We start from the raw sequence: 16929 nt of genomic DNA, 5'->3' as shown, positions 1-16929 counted from the left end.
TTAAACCTGTTTTTGTTGTAACCTATACTGTCATCAGTAGACAAGTTTGTACAGACAAGTTTACAGTAGTTTTATTCCTACTATTACTCTGATGAAATTTAGGCATGCTTTAGCACTTGCCAATGATTGAAAATCCCCGAACTAATAATAGCAGATGAGTGTGTTTACTTGCAGGTTGAGGAAACGACATCATCCTGCAGAAGGTAGCCTCATCGAATTCATCAGGATTATTGATCTTGATCAGTCGACATCTCTTCAGGTGACGAGTAAGATGCTGAGGTTGAGGATGGAAAAGTCCAGATCGAAGCTGAACCTGAGGGTATCCTTCCACTCCTTGATGACAATTTTGAGTAAGATCACGTAATGGAAAGAGATGCGGACAATGAAGTCATAAATTATGATGTCTGGCTCAGTGAGGACTCTGGATATTACTCACTAAATGAGGATGAGAGATCTAATTTTGGTCTTCTCTCATACAGCAGTTAGCATGAGACATTTTTTGGCAGGGTTATGAGATTGCTGTGACCATCTTGTCGATGCTCCACATGTACTTGTTCTACTTGCAACATGTAACATGTAAAGGATAATGGGCAACATGTTCTACACCAAGAACCTTCAGTCACTCAGAGGTTGGAAGAGGCTGCTCCCTCAACCTCAGGCATCAGCACCACCACAAAGAGGAACAGGGAAGAGAGCTGTCCTGAGCAGGTAAATAGGTGTGAAAAAATATAGAGAGCTGATGAACAACCCGAGAAGTCTCTAACCATCGACTTCAGGGCTCAGCTCTTCAGCCAGGAGAAATGTGGACAGGAACTACTAGGAGTCAGCATTCTCCACATGAGGCATCAGCTTCCATAGGAATGGAAATGGAAAGTCATAGCGAGTCAGCTCCTTTAACTTTACGCTTAAACTCCACTTTTAGTCCTCACAGAAGACTCTGCAAGATGTCTTTTGGGCGCTCATTGTGGGACAATGACAGGAACTCCTGTTGGTACCTGACAACGCCGTTTACTGCAGGATACAGAAACTATGACACCTTTGTCTGTGAAGGTATAGTTTAAAATTTGGTAGCCTTAGCTTCTGGCAGGGCTAGTATAAATTTGGTAGCCTTATGTATGGCAGAGCTATTAAAGCACTTGTTAGTGACTTGCACCTGGGGTTTTCTGTACATATCTGAGAGTTGGATTGTTTAAAACTGATGCAGAAAATGTTACTGACTGTAAGGCAAAAGTGAAGTATATTAGAAGAATCCTGATGGATTTTCATTTGTTTTATTTTTTGCTGAGTGATGCTTGATGGTAGCAGCAGACAGAAATACAAGTGCTTTTTTGTATAGTTTATTAAATTACTCTTTGTATTTAAGGAGTGGGCAGCCACCAATCTAACGCCCGGTGTGTGTAGGGACAGTACCTTGCTCAGGTACCTCAGGGTAGCCATTCGGTAGATTTGAACCCCGGACCTTCCGATCATGGGACAAATTGGGGCGATCATGGCTCAAGAGTTGGGAGTTTGCCTTGTAATCGGAAGGTTGCTGGTTTGAGCCCCAGCTTGGACAGTCTCGGTCGTTGTGTCCTTGGGCAAGACACGTCACCCGTTGCCTACTGGTGGTGTTCAGAGGGCCCGGTGGCGCCAGTGTCCGGCAGCCTCGCCTCTGTCAGTGTGCCCCAGGGTGGTTGCCATCACCAGTGTGTGAATGTGTGTGTGAGTGGGTGGATGACTGGTTGTGTAAAGCACTTTGGGCCCCCTTAGGGACTAGAAAAGCGCTATACAAATACAGACCATTTACCAAACGATCTACCTGCTGAGCTGTTGCCTCCTAGTGGTGCTTGTTTTGCGCCTTTAGATGATCACACAAAGAAAGCAGCAGTGCAGAAGAATGAGTCTCAGTTTACAGCAGTTGTGACTGATGATAATTGAGGCAAAGCATTTTGTGTTTATTTATAGCTTGCATGTGCACAAATAAGTACTGGAATAACAAGCAGCTGCTTTTCCTGTTTAATTAATTTTCAAGATTAATTAAGAGAAATGAACTCTGCAATACAATACCATGAAGTTTTGTGCAGCATAACAGTTTATGAAGTAGCAATGTCGTTGCAAGTGTGTCAGTGCGTCGGTATAATCTTATGGGCATATAATCTGTCGTTATATTCACAAGAATGTTGTGTCTTGTGTGAAAAATTACACTACCTAGTGGACACTAGAGGAATAAAAAATAATCGGCAGAGAAGCAATGCAATGGTCACATGTGTCTGTGTGCTGCAGTCAGCAATAAAGTTATGCTGCCACCACGGTCTGCTTCTTATAAACACCAGAAACACTACATCTGTTTTTCCTTACTGTGCGCTCAACTTGTCAATCAGACAAAAAATAGAAAAAGAAAAAAGCATCTCTGCTTCGTACAAAGACATCCATTTATCAAGTCTGCAGACTGTCCTAAAAGTTGTTTTTATACTTACAAGAAAATCTGTCTACTAAAGAGAAAAATCAGGTTTTCATGTTAAACAATAAATTTTATTCTCAGGATCCACTGTTTGCCTCTGACTGACTAACATATTTCCTTTATATACGCAGTCTAATCTTTTTAAATGATTATTTGCCTTCTTTCTGCTCGGTTTCTCTGACACCACATCAAATGGATCCAACTCTGTCTTGACATCATTAGACTTTTGTCTATCCTCCGTAGCTCTTCTTTCTCAGCCTTTGCTTTAATCTTGTGAAAAAAATGTCCTTCCCCATGCTATTGTTTCCCCAACAGTTTATGCCTAATAATCAAAAACATCAAGTGACTCCTCTCTGTGGGTTCGCCTCTGACCACAGACCCCCCCAATCATATGACATTAACAGCAAACTGTCTTTCTACATCTCTTGTTGGTCTTGTGACGTGGAAATGTTCTGCCTGAAATGCCCACTTAGCTTCTCAGACTGAACTGAGTGCAGTTTCTTGTTCACACACAGGGTGCCACTGAAATCCCTTTGAAGGTAACCTGTTTAGCCTCTGCTACATTTACCTCGGTCTTTGGGTCGACCCTGAACTGCCCGCACATTTATACGCCGCTAAGCTCACTTTATTACTCCCTGTGCTGTTTTCTAATTCTAGTTGGGTCTTTGTAGCAAATTCTTCTATCTAAGGTTAGAGTGGGGTGACCTGTGATCTTCACACTCACCTTCATTTTGAGTGCCATGGATGTTGGAGTGGTTTTGTCCACCCCAACATTCGTGACTCCTACTTCCAAGTCAGTCGCTGTTTCTCCTAGCTCCTAGCTTTGCTTTTGTGGGTAACTTAATTTACAACTTTGACCCATTTCCTCTTGAATTTACATTTATATGAAATATATACTGTGTTTCTAACTGCACGAGTCATGTGGTCTTTTAACCCCTGACACTGCATGACATTGCTTTTGGTGTGTGACACTACAATTGTACAAAGTTGAAATCACAGATATTCTTACTTATGTTCAATCAAAAGTCCGCTTTGTGATATGAATTCTGACCCCACCATCTGAATGTCTCAGGAGAAATTGAGACTCGTGAGACCAGGCAATGTTTTTTTCAATCTTCTATTGTCCAGTTTTAGTGAGCCGCTGTAGCCTATCGAGGTTCAATGTGTTGTCTATTCAGAGATGCTCTCTTCAGCATACCTTGGGTGTAAGAAGTAGTTATTTGTGTTACTGTTAAGAGAATAGTAGTTTGGCTAAACCCTGAAAACGGTTTCTCAGGAAAATCCCAGCAGTTGCTCAGTTCGAATTCAGCAAGTTGTCTTGATAATGGCTACATGACTACATGGATTAAGTTGCTGCCATGTGACTGGTTGATCAGGCATCTGCGTTTGTTGTTGCAGCCAAAGGAAGCAGAAGAGCATCTCTAGATGCACAGCATGTTTAGCAGCTGAAGAGCAGAGCCACATAATGCTATTTACAAGATATCAACGATGTAAAAAGACCAGATAATGGGTCAAAGTTCTTATGGTACACACTTATACCATTAAACTGACAAGCGAATAACTTAAACCATCTTACAGTGCAGTGTTCTGCTAGGAAACCTTGGGTTGTTTGGGCTAGAAATGATAAACGTCAAAGTCACTGTCCAATGCATGTTCAGTTCATCGTGTTTATTTTCCATTTACAATGGCGCTTTTATAAAATATTTGATGCCGAAACATCAAAACAAATGTAGAAATGACACCATACACACATTCCCCATGAATACATATTAACACACTTTAGAAAAGTACACACTGTCCTCTTTAGAGCCTTTGGTCTGGAACATACGCCAGGTGGAAACAACAAGCATCTGCAGAAGAAGAGTTCTCTCTGTGCACCATTGAAGCCTTATCGTGTTTCGTATGAGTAAAGATTATACAGTGCACACATGGTTCCAGATGCCTTCTCCTAACACCTTAGAATGTTTTGCATCACTGCGGCGTTTATAACCATGCAGGATCCTGATGGTTGTCCATTTCCATAACGCTAAAATTATTTGCATAAGACAGAATGAAAGGCAAAGCAAATCGAACCAAGCACCAGGCACTGTAGAGCGAGGCACTTGAGCGCCCAACACTTCTGGTTTGGCTTCATGACATTTGGCACATGAGGGTGGCTTTGCACTTTAAACTGCATGTATGTGTTTGTGTAGGTGTGTTGGTGAGAAAAAGAGAGCCCTGTCGAGGGAGATTCACACCTATTGCTGTCTCCTAATTATCTTGTTGTGCCTCTGAAAACTGGCTAGACAAGTGACTTACATTCATTCTCCTCACATTTACACACCCACCATATAAAGTACGCACTCTCGTGATTCAAGAGTGATTTTTGAGCAGCCCTCTCACTGAGGCATAATGTAAAAGTCCGGAAAACCCGCTCACTTAGAGGGCTTCCAAAAAAAAAAAAAAAAAGGTAATCCATTAGTTCATGAGTGTTTTTTATTCCCATCATGCAGCGCTTAAACTTTCCTTGGCATTCATGAGGTTAGCAGAGTGATCCTGTGCGGGCAGATGAAAGCAGGGAGCTGCTATGATGTGGAGGTGTCTGACTGGCTGAGGTCCTTCTTGCTCTTGTTCTTCTTCTTCTTCTTGTCCCCTTTGCAGGGCTTGCAAACACAGCACAGGATGCAGGGCGAGGCCAGCAGGAGGAGAGGTGACGTCACCAGCACAATGATACTGACTCCCACCAGGATCCCCACCACCTGAGCAGAGACACAGCAATAAATACTGTAATTACTCTTCTTATTAGCACTGGGTCAAATGACTGTGTCAAAGGACTTGGTCATAATGGCATCAGAGATTCATCATCTGACTCTCCCTACAGAAGTTGTTCAGTTCCCTGTTTTGGTTTTATAGTTTGTAACTTTACTGTCTTCATTTTCTGTTTAGATTCAGTTCTGGTGCAAACCTTCTTTACATCACCTACCCAGCAATAAACATTCAGAAAACATTAACAGGCAGCTGGTAAACACAACTGAACTTTTGAGAACTATGGAGACTTAAAAAAAATGAAATTAATGAAAGTGAACTTACATTTACCAGCAAGACAGAACCAGGACTTCAACTGTCAAGAAAAGCGACTAAAGAACTCAGTCGCTTTTCGAATACTAGGGCTTGCTGTGTGGCTTATGAGTGTATTTTGCTAACTAAGCTTGCTAACTTTGCCGATAACGTAACACTCGTTAATTCACATTAAGTTCACTTTTGACCCCATAAAACCAACCTGGTGGCGGCTAAAATGCAACGCTGAAGTTTCAAAGTGTGAAGCCTAAAAGAAACGAATGATGTTGTTTTAACAAAGTTCCTCTTTTATATACAGTCTGTAGTTTTACATTACTGTAACTGTTAAAACCTGATAGACTTTATTCATGTTAAATTGTTAAATCATTCATTCAGTAAACTTGATACACATACCATTATATGAATAATCCCTGTATGTGTAAACAAATAAGGCACACATATATATGTACATATCTTCGTGGACTTCCTGGTTTTCTGTTTCCCTTTGACAACATTCCCATGCACGAGCTGAGGTCCGTGGAGACATGTTTTGGAGTGAAAAGGCATGGCCTCCACTTAATCAGATACAGCACATTTGAGATGAACAGGAATGCCAAACTGTGACTCAATCTTTATCAGTCAACCTCAGCAGCTTACCTCAATAATTCTTTGGATGACTGTATGCTGCCGTAGCAGGGCAGACAGTAATAGCTGTGGTAGTGGATGTGACATGTTAAATAACCACAGATACATGTCATATACCGATGTCAACATTGTTTTGGATATGTAGTTACACTAAGGGTCGGCAAAAAACATCGCAGGTTAAATCTAACAGACTCAAGTACTTAAATGCAGCGGTGGAAAAATAATTTAAGGTGAACATACTTAGAGGACCTGTTAGGCAAGGGTGTAACCAGCTCTATAATGAGTTGTTTTGCACGAAACAACTTCGCTGCTGTACTTCAGCTCTTCACATACTTAGCAACCTGTACACACCGAGACGCAATCTGGAGATCCCAAGCAAACTTATCATGTGATAATGGCATTAGAGGAGGAGAAAGCAGAAGGAAAGTAGGTCTGGTGGGCAGTTGTAATCTTTTTGTTGCATAGTTGGTGTCGTTATGGGCCAGGAATTTGAGATTAGTTTAGGGATTTGCTGAGTATAAAGGATTTCTTCAATGAACTGTGGGAAAACAAGAAGTCGTAAACAGCAAACTATGTGAGGCTTTAATATTCTTAAAGTGATATATAGTAATAAACCAAGCAGCTGATAAACTGAAAGACAGTAATTATGTCCCATGTCTCATGGTGATTGAGAGCTGGGTTGAAGTCCAAAATCCAGGTTATGTGCTGGTATGATTTGACTCAAATCCAGTCCCTGTATACAACAACCAGGTGGTTCTGTGGTCTAATCCATTCAGACAATAACAACATCACAAAATGCCACGCACTGCTGCCTTACAACTGGGCTCACCTGCGTTCTGTTCCACATAACCGAGGCCCTGGAGTGTCCCAGCTTGTTTCTGCATGGCCCCTTATCATAATGTCTCAAAAAGATATCACCCTGCATTTAAACACAACATACACATGCATGCAAAGACGTGAACAGGTGACTATGCAGCAAAGGAAATATTCCATTTGAATTTGGAAAAAAAGTAAGAAAAAAAGAAAAATGCATCACAGCTATTGTTTAGTTAGCAGGGGAGACTTACATCCAGATTCTGCAGACAGTACCAGCAGAAGGTGTGTTTGCAGCTTTTACACAGCATCTGTGCACAGCCTTGGTTTCTCTCGATGTAGATACCACACATAGGACACTGCTTGATGGGCATGTCAGAGTCACTGTCTGAGCGTGTCCTGTGAATTGGAACAAAGGCACACACGAGGAATGCCGTTAATGCCGCGAGGGCCTCCAGGCAGTGCGTGCAATCTTTATTTAGAGGCAAAGGTGAAGGGTTGTTATTCAATGTAAAGTGGGAAGCAGAGTCTTGAAGTTATGGTTAAGAGTTTACAAATACATATTTCTCAAGGCCGTTTCTTTAAACGCGCTAAAGGTAACATCTCTCTCATTCTAGATGTCATGCAGCCCTCAAAAAACCCTTTTTTTGATTAATACGAGATAGCAGAAGCTATCGCAGCTCATGTGATGTCAGAAAATAATACTGCAAAAAACACAAACAACAAATCTGCTCAAAAAACACAAAGTCAGCAGGAGACAGAGAGCAGTTCCTTGTTTTAAAAGAGGAAATTGAGCATTGTTTTGGGAAATAAAACTATAAGATATAAGATAAAATGCAAATGTAAAAACTACTGAAAGCCTCTGCAGGCTGAAACCCCCCCAGATATTATGCTGCCACGTTTGACTCAAAAGTGGATTTTAACTCATCTTTCTCATCCCCAGCGCAGGGATCATCACTTCACTGCTGTACAGTGAGGTAATTGGATCGGTGCCCATCCTCCTCCTCCTCTGTTTGGCACAGAGACAATGGAATTCCGATATACCTCAGTGACTCCCCAGTGACATCAGTCAGTCTGGCAGAGTCACAGCTCAGCGCAGCGCAGTAATGTCCCTGCTCAACTGGGACGCTTCTGAGGCACACTAAGTTATTAATCCTGAAATAATGTTTTTATAGAGCAAAGGGTTTCTACAGAGAGATGAGGAGCTACCCATCACTTATGTGATTCATTCAGTGTGCTGTGAACATCCTACACCGGTGAAAGTTAGGTCTTTTATGTCAAAGGAAAGTTTGGGATTTTCCTCATGGTGTAAAACACCACAATTGAAAATAAATGTAATCCACGCAATGTCAGAGAAAAATTCATCTGCCTCTGTCATTTCATCACATGCATGGCAACTGATTTGTGCAATCATGCATTGCTCACCAGTTTGGTTACAGCAAGTCTATCTCAGTGTCCTGACCTAATACCCTCCTCCAGCTTTTAGCCCAGTATCATTTCCAAAGTGCAGCTCTGTGGCTGCAGGCGGTGGGCAGCGGACCAAGAGGCTGGCTTTACTGACCTGCTTTGATGAGAAGGCGTCATCATGGCCTGCCGCTCGGGGCAAGCGTGGCCATCCTGCCAGGGCCCTCTGCAGCCGGAGCAGAAGACGGTGTGACAGGTCGGGCAGGGCACAGCGGCCGGGTGGCCTTCGGTGCTCTGCTCCACATTACACACAGCCTGACATTCAAGCACCGGGCACCAGGCTTTACTGGGGTCAAGCTTCACTCCTGTGGAGAGGAAAAGAACGGATGAGGCACATAGTCAAGATTTTGTAATTTAACTCTTTCTGTCAGTATCACTATCATTAAAGCCACATGCCAGGAAGCAGAGTTAAAAAAAAGATAATCAAAAGCTCCAGTGGTTAGAACATTTTTGGAGTGGCTCAGATCAAAGATCACAGCTGGAGGACGATCGTTATTATTCACTGTAAACTTTTTTTAAAGGAGCAGAAGCACTAATTAAATAAAACAAACTGTGACAAACTCGCATAGAAAAAACATATTATTTTAAAATACCTGTGGTGGCCAATAGTACCAGCCTCCTAGAATATACACCTGTGGTATCAATTTCAAAATAAAATACAACATCCCATCAGTCTTTTAAGGCTGAGGGGTAAAAAGCCAACGAGAGTGAGTCATCATGAATAAACAGATTTTTCCACTGTTATCAAATTGTTTTGGGCAGGATTATTTACCTTTTCCCACCATTATCAAGTATTATTTATTGTGACGATCAGCTACTTTTACCTTTATTAGATGTTTTCGCCACAATTATGAAGCAGTTATTAAGTAATCGTTGCTAATTATCGAGTAATTTTTATCATTACAAAATATTTTTTCCATCATCATCAAGCAACATCAAACAAACATTTTCACCTTTAACATATAATTCTATCTAACAAAGGCAAGCATTTGATTGGTTATTTCTGAAGATCAACAGTTTTCCTACAGGCTTTTGAGGAGTTGTGAAGAATGGGATTTTCCCTTTCTGAAGAAAATGAGCGTGACGTGTCGCAGACAAAACAAAAGCAATCACTGTGAGCTGACTCAAACCCTTTACACTCCCAGCACATGCTTTCACTATGACTCATAACAAAAGGGACAACTGTAGTAAGACCGACTGCACTTTGCACTTTTTTGTTCTTACAATAACACGGGTTTTATGATTTATGGACGGAGTAAACAATAACTGTTATTGGATTTGCAGTGTATTATTGCTGTGCAAATAGAAAATGTCAATATAGCTGCACAGCAAACTACCCCTTTGTTTGCAGCTTATAAATGTCAACAGTGTTTCCCACAGAGGTGCTGTTTGCCTTCACAACATTTACCTAACCAGTAGTACACAATTTATCTCCACTGAGAATCTCTTTTCTTCAGATTAACAGATTATTAACATGGGTGTCTTATAGTAGTAACCCCTTTATTGTTTGATAGCTAGAATTTAAGTAACCTCTAGGCTAAAACTGTACCAGAATTAAACAGAACACAAAAAAAAGCCTCACAATATGCCAGGCATGTTAAGATAAATACTGGCTGGGACTGTTTGTGTGACCTGCCTGTCATCAGACAATAGCATGTAAACACAACAGTGCTTACCTCTCTCAAACTTGAGACGCAGATACAGCTCCACCTGACCTGCTGCTGCCAAAGCAGCTATCTGCAATCACACAGAGGTACTTCAATTATTTTACTGACTCAGATTTTATGATGCAGATTTCAGAGATGTGGAAAAAACAGCACTTTGGATACTAGACTTCCTGAAGCTTGTGATAACATGTTCAAAACCAAAATCTTTCATGGTGCTCTAGATAAAAATGAGGTTGTTTACCATCATAGTTGACAATCTGACGCTTCAAGTCATCTGCAATTTGCAGCATTATTTTCTAAAACTCATAAGCTGTTAAAAATGACACACTTTGCAGTATTTTCCAGAAAAACACTACTAAAGGATGGACTTCCTAGCACAAGAGTCTTAATAAAGTTGTATTCTGATTAGCAGAAGATTAAGGAAGGGGCACTTTTCATGTGGTTTTGAGTCAGCATTTTCAGCCTCCCCACTGAAACGTTTACTATGTATTGTTTTAATGTTTCCATCTGACGTCATTTCATTTATAGCGATTCACCCCTGAAACCAAAACTAGTTTCTTCAGAACTGTGATTAAGGGTGGATGTGCAGTATTTACACAATTTACACACTGTAAAAAGACAAGCGTGAAAGTCCAGCTTCCTATTTCTTGAGAAGTACGGCAATGGCCTTTATGTCTGAAACCAAACCGGTTGAACCACCAACCTGGGACATTCGAGGAATGTGCAACAACAAAAACGCAGATCACTGATCATGTTTGCATTTTATCTCCTCTCATCATTTTTTCTGCTATGTGCATTGTTGCACAGGCCGTACCTCTGAGTCCAGCAGCACTCCAGTCTTTCGGCACGCCATGTCGGGGCAGGTGATTGGTGCCCCCCCACCCTCCATTATGGCTAGCTGAACATACTGCTGCAAACACTGGAGAGGGAAGAAGGACAATAGGGCATTAGACTGGACGTTTAATCAGACAGGGAGAACTGTCATATGCTCGCCAGCAGCATTTTATCTGAAACAAGCGCAGGAGCTCAGAGAGCCACAATGTTGCTCAGGACGAAATGAAAGGAAGATGTTGGGTTAAACCGGGCAGCTGAAATGTCACAGATAGAGAGCTTCCTCACGAGTGCTCACAAAGTCAAAAGTCATGTGTTGTCCAAGCCATGACATTGAGTAAGGCAGGAGAAACTGTGGAAGCACTGTTCAAAAAAGCAGTGCTGTTTTCAAAAATTAAAGTTAAAAAATTCTTTAAAGAAGAAAAACTTTTGCATGAGCACAAACCTGTGCTTCCTGTGTGAATACAGCCCTAACACAGCATGAAGCACTGATCACACAAACAGAGCTGGAACAACACCAGGAACACGGTGTGCTCTTTAAGCAGACAGAAGGAGATGGTTCACATTTTTATACTAAAGATAAGTACGTGTTTCGGTATCAATTTCCCTCGCTGTGTCGTACCCTGCGCATGTACGTGAGGTTTATCTGTGCGACCTTGTGCGTGCCGCTCTGACAAATGCAGCGAGCTTGGAAAGAGATTAACACCTGCCACTATCTGGCTCCGTTTTGATATGCAGGCAGGCACGCTTGAGACCAGAACAGTGCAGCAGCGGACCTTTGCACTCCTGTTATAAATATTACAGCTCTGTTATCTAAAGATAGCGCTTCTCATCATCTCACATGAAGGAGTGAAACTGAAACTCAGGATAAGTTTGTGAGTTTAAAAACAAAGAGCGAAGCGATAAAGCACATGAGAAAAAAAAATTCCATGGACAATTCAAAGACGGTAAATGTGAAAGACAGACCGCCCTGTGTTGAAATCAGCATAATTTTACTGGAATGGAAGTGTGATAGATTTGCCTTTAAAAGGATCTATTACTGTATAAGGTCATAAAGGAGGAAGTGGTGTTGTAATAATAAAAAATTAAAAAAAAAAAAAATCATTCCAAGTAATTTAAACGCCGGACATTTGCCTAAATTGCCCAAATTGTAAAAAGCTGGTTTTGGATCACTGTCCTGAAATTTTCAGCACCTGCAGGAAATGATTAAACGCATGAGAAATGAAATAAATATATTTATATAGCTTGACACATGCACTCTGAGTCACTGACTCAAATGAAGACCTGGACATGATGAGAAGCAGCTCCTGAAAAAACCTGAATGCATCATCTGTACCTACCGCTGTGCAGTAGATGCACTTGCAGCTCTGCAGTCCTGTGGTGGCTGTCGATGGCTGCTCGCTGAGGCACAGTTTGCAGAACACCTGCAGGTTGGCGGCAGCCTCGGGCATCTCCGGAGCTGACTCCCGGGCTTCCCGGCTCACGGTGGGACTCCCGCTGGCCATGACGAGGCGAGGCCGGCCGGCAGGAAAAGAAGTCACGAGGATGGACGAATCAAGCCTCTCTTAGCCTTTCTGCTGGGAACGGAGAGCAGCCATGGCCTCCATGTTCCTAAAAAGCAGAAACAGCACTAATCTATTTGTCTATTCAGTGTGGGTGTAACTCTTTGCTTTCCCTTCCCTGTCAGACAACACTGCACCCTCTTTCTAAAAACCGCCATCCCATTCTGATAACTGATGTAGCAACTCTGATGATTTCAGCTATGCCTGCAGCAATGCCCTGTGATTGTTTTGTTAAAGGAGTGACGATTACTCACAGCTTAAAGCTGCGTGATGTACGAAGCAAATTTGAGTTACAGTATGTGTTATTGCTACAGTAATATGAAAACAGCCTCATTATCCTTTGTTGTGTCTCCATATATTCTTGCCATTTTCAAGTCCAGAGTCCAAGGCGTGTGTTTACTAAGCCCGCAGTTATTGAGCAGCGCTTCATTTATCCTGACAGGAAGAACTGGCTACTGACTGTCACGTCCACTTTACAGAAACACGGCAAAGTCTTGTGTAATTATAGGTTGGGATTTTGTGAACATAATGCCTCAAGAGACTAAATTACATCAGGGGAAAGGTGGTTTTGAACACTCTGAACTGTAGTTAAGTTTAAAAAGTATTAAAAGCAATTAGCCGAGACAGAATGGTGATGCCCCACACGCTTGTGGGGATAGGTTGATTGGATAATCCAAATTGTCACTAGGTGTGAATGTGCGAATGAGTGTGAATGGTTGTCTGTCCTTGTGTGTTAGCCCTGCGACAGACTGGCGACCTGTCCAGGGTGTAGCCTGCCTCTCGCCCTATGACAGCTGGGATAGGCTCCAGCGCCCCCCGCGACCCTGAAAAAGGATAAGCGGAAGCGAATGGATGGGATGGATGGAGAATGGTGATGCTTCACGTCGTCTTTGCTTCAGTATTTAGTTGAAGCTGAACCTCTGAATTGGGCTTTGTAGGAGCAGCATGGTGACCTTGTTTTTGCGTTTATGGTGACACCCTCTGTAGCGCCCACTGCCACAAATGGGAGAGAGCTTTCTCTGAGCTAACAAAGAGAGAAAGACAAAAAAAAAAACCCAATACAAAACAAAACAAAACTAGGAAATATGTATTTAATTCTCTGAAATGCCTTTCAGTGTGTGTATTATCACATCATTATTATTAGTCTAAATGACATGTGAGATTCCCAGTGATTTCAGTCTGGACCAAATTAGTGAACTGGCTAACCAGCCAATACCAACATATTACCATCTACAAAGCCACAATGCAAACCTTCTTCGCTTATGAAAAAAATAAAAATAATTATGGACGACTTATTTTAGGACAGCAAGACAAAGGTGAGTAAAACTCTAGTCTGAACTTAAAGGAAACTCAAGTCACCCTCCAAAAAATCCCTTTTGGTTCAGCCCTGTTCCAAAAAGCATGAGAAATAATAACCCCATAATCTGGGATTTGAGATTAATCGCGTGGACAACAGTGGTTGGACAGAGAACAGGCTCACACAGGAAACTGTGGCGTTAAAAAACACACTGTGCAGCCTGAGCAGCTGCTGAAATCACACATGATCTTGTACATGATGTTCTCTGCTTCAGCAGCCTATCAATGTTGGCTGGAAACTTTGGAGCCGTTCAATCAATATAGCAAACTCCACCACTGGTGTCCTCCTTTGTAGTGTGTTAATGATCATTCCCTGGTAACACACACGATAGCTGGGCATGCTGAGCTCTGTGCACGTTGCTATTTTTGCACAGTCATAGTCTGCTCTCCTACACTACTTTCAGGCAGACGTGCTGAGCCGGCTGCAGTCATCGTCCCACAATGCCGTCAGCCTGTCCTGTCCTGCCTGAGCATAACCACCCCTGTGGTTTCGCATGGGAAATTACAGCTTTCGTGCCTGCTAGCCTTGCTTCATGGAAACTCCAGCATTATTAACAAAGTGAAGCCTTCATCCCGAAGCAACTTCAAAGTTTAGAATTTAAGCTTACCTGGGTAACTTTCAGTCAACATGTCACACAGGCGGAAGGCTTCATATCTTAGAAAATTTGATAAATCACATTTGTGATTGTCGTCTGCCTTTCAGATCATGGATAAAAAGTAATTGTGATGTTTTCAGTGCTGCACACACAGCGAGTGTAAGGTGGAACAAATGATTACTTTGCACCTAAATTTAAATAAGTATCAATGCAAAGTCCTAACAACCGGAATCTTTAATCCAAAGCCTTTACTTTCAGAACTGTCCTTCAAAAAAACACACAAAAAAACCTTTCTGATTGTAATCCAAAAGCTCACATTCAACCTCGAATCTCCACTGTTGCAGCACTTCCTTAATTAGAATGCTTTTGTGTGCAATTGCTTTCTTTTTCCGTGTGGAAGCTGGCCATTCAGCGATTAAAACCCTTCACGGATCAAGGTCTAAATGGCATTCCAGACATTGAGGGCAGGGTGAAGTGGGGTGAGGTGGTGGGGATCAAAGCATCATTGTTGACCTGGGAGGCAGAAACGGAAAAACCAGATCTGCCTGGTAAAAAGCTGCTGCTGCTTTCACACAGACTGTCACTGTTCTGTGGAAGGAGACAGCAGAGAGTGTGCACTGGGGTAGTAGAATTTATATGGCATCATTTGTACGTTTCCAATCACACCATGTGTGTGTGTGTCTTTTTGGGGTTTTTGTTTGTGTTTGTGTGTGTGTCTGGGTGTGTGTGTGTGTGTGTGTGGGTGGTGCATAGAATAAAATGGCACATAAAGTTGAAACATAGCAGAAGGAAATGACAGTGTGGGAAAATGTAAGCCTTGATGGTAATGCACACCAGTTAATCACAAGTGTGCTCGGTACAGATATGATTTAAAGGCTGCCTTTGTGCATGCATATTCCCAGACTGCTGATATCTGGTCTTTCTGCACTGCGATCAACCACAAACACACACGTGAAATCTGAGACATCTGCAGCTGTGTCAAGGTTGTAGACCAGCACAGGTCACAGAGCGCTTTTTTCATACGTTTTTTTCTATGATACCACCTTAATGAACAGCTTTGAGGGTGGACAGTACAGGTACAAATGGTGCGGAACCTACCTTCCCTGTGGACCACTGGGCGTAGAAGCAGTCTGAGTCCAGATCCACAGCCGCAGTGCTCTTGTTACTGTGGTACAGACACATGTGTTATAACACAGTCTGGTGCTGTAATAACCTGCTGTCAACGCCTAATGCCACTGCGACCGTCTCGATACCGCCTCCTCCAAGTGCGTTGCGGGATTAAAGAAAATCTAAATCATGTTTAACCCTCCTGCTCTCTCCTGTCCTGCTCTTTGCTTGTGTCTGAGTTTCGGTTCTCCTGCCTCTCGTCCCCATCCAGGAAGCAGCGCTCTTTGCTCTCCACTTATCTGGACTCTCGACTGCGCCTGCTGGCTGCTTCAATAAACTCATGCTGCTTTCAAGTACTGTCGGAAATGATCGCGCAGGAACAAAAAGAAGGCTTGACATAAACGATATTCCTGCAGCATAATTTTTTGATGGCACGGTTGTTGTCTGTAGTAGAAATAACTATGCCAAGTTCATGTCATCAATTCAAGCTCAGGCTATCAGAATTTACAATCTTAAAATTGAGTAAAGGGGCTATTTGCATTTTGGGACATTTTTCGGAGCTACTTGTGCACGAGCTAGCTGAGCCATAGCTTGTGACTTTACGAAGCAAATTCTAGCTAAAAAAAGAAAGATAAAGGAAAACAAATGCAGTTTTAATGATTACTCTTAGAATAAATATTCAGCATATCTACAAACCCTTACCTCTTCTAGCCCCCCAGACAGAAAAACACTTAGTTCACAGTGCAACAACTTCCTCTAGGGTTCTGGTTCACCTAGCAACCACAGCCTCATAAAACAAATCAGAATGGCCTCTGTTGCCTTGGCGTTGTGGTGCAAACAGTGGTGCAAAAATGAAAAACAGATTATGGTGCTCAATACATACAAAATCCACCTGTATGCAGATGCTCTTTAATCCGAACAATATGTTTAATGATAACATATAATTATTGTTGTTATCCATATGTAATTGTTATTTTTAAATTTACCGTTCAGAAAATTTCTGGAAAGTTTCTGGAAACATGGAAACCCTTCTATAAGGGAATTGATTGGGTCGTACACCAACGAGACAATGACACCAAGCATACTTCAACGGAATCTGGAGTACTGGAACTGATGGATTGGGCACGTCAAAGTCTGGACTTAAATCCTATTGAACAGATTTGGAATTTAGTGGTCTTAAAGATGGATCGCAAAAAAAGTTTCATCCAAAAGAAGGAAGCAAAGAAACTTGTGAAAAGTACATAAAATAATGGCAGCAAGAATGCGAGCTGCTGTCAAGGCCAAAGGAGGCTATAGGAAATATTATATTCTTCGATTATTATGTGTGAATAAGGACTGTTATTTCAGTTTGTTATTTGCTTAATAAGTAACAATATCATTTTTGGTTATAAACGCATTTTTGTTTGCATTTT

The 16929-nt window shown here is 41.9% G+C and overlaps 1 protein-coding gene across 1 annotated transcript; it reads right to left on the bottom strand.

Moving 5' to 3' along the window:
* Positions 1 to 4084: 4084 nt before the first annotated feature.
* On the bottom strand, positions 4085 to 16317 carry rnf144b (ring finger protein 144B). Its single transcript, XM_005741260.1, has 9 exons — positions 16220 to 16317; positions 15509 to 15575; positions 12237 to 12507; positions 10880 to 10984; positions 10075 to 10135; positions 8496 to 8703; positions 7189 to 7333; positions 6951 to 7040; positions 4085 to 5178 (listed from the first exon to the last, which is right to left on the bottom strand). Exons 3-9 carry the CDS (start codon positions 12399 to 12401, stop codon positions 5005 to 5007), a joined length of 948 nt encoding a protein of 315 aa, XP_005741317.1. The 5' UTR covers positions 12402 to 12507; positions 15509 to 15575; positions 16220 to 16317; the 3' UTR covers positions 4085 to 5004.
* Between the last annotated feature and the right edge of the window lie 612 nt (positions 16318 to 16929).

Source organism: Pundamilia nyererei, unplaced genomic scaffold, assembly GCF_000239375.1.
Source record: "Pundamilia nyererei isolate P.nyererei 1_Seehausen unplaced genomic scaffold, PunNye1.0 scaffold00109, whole genome shotgun sequence".
NCBI lineage: Eukaryota > Metazoa > Chordata > Actinopteri > Cichliformes > Cichlidae > Pundamilia > Pundamilia nyererei.
Note: the sequence above shows the minus strand (reverse complement) of the source record. Positions and strands in the feature narration are given on the sequence as shown.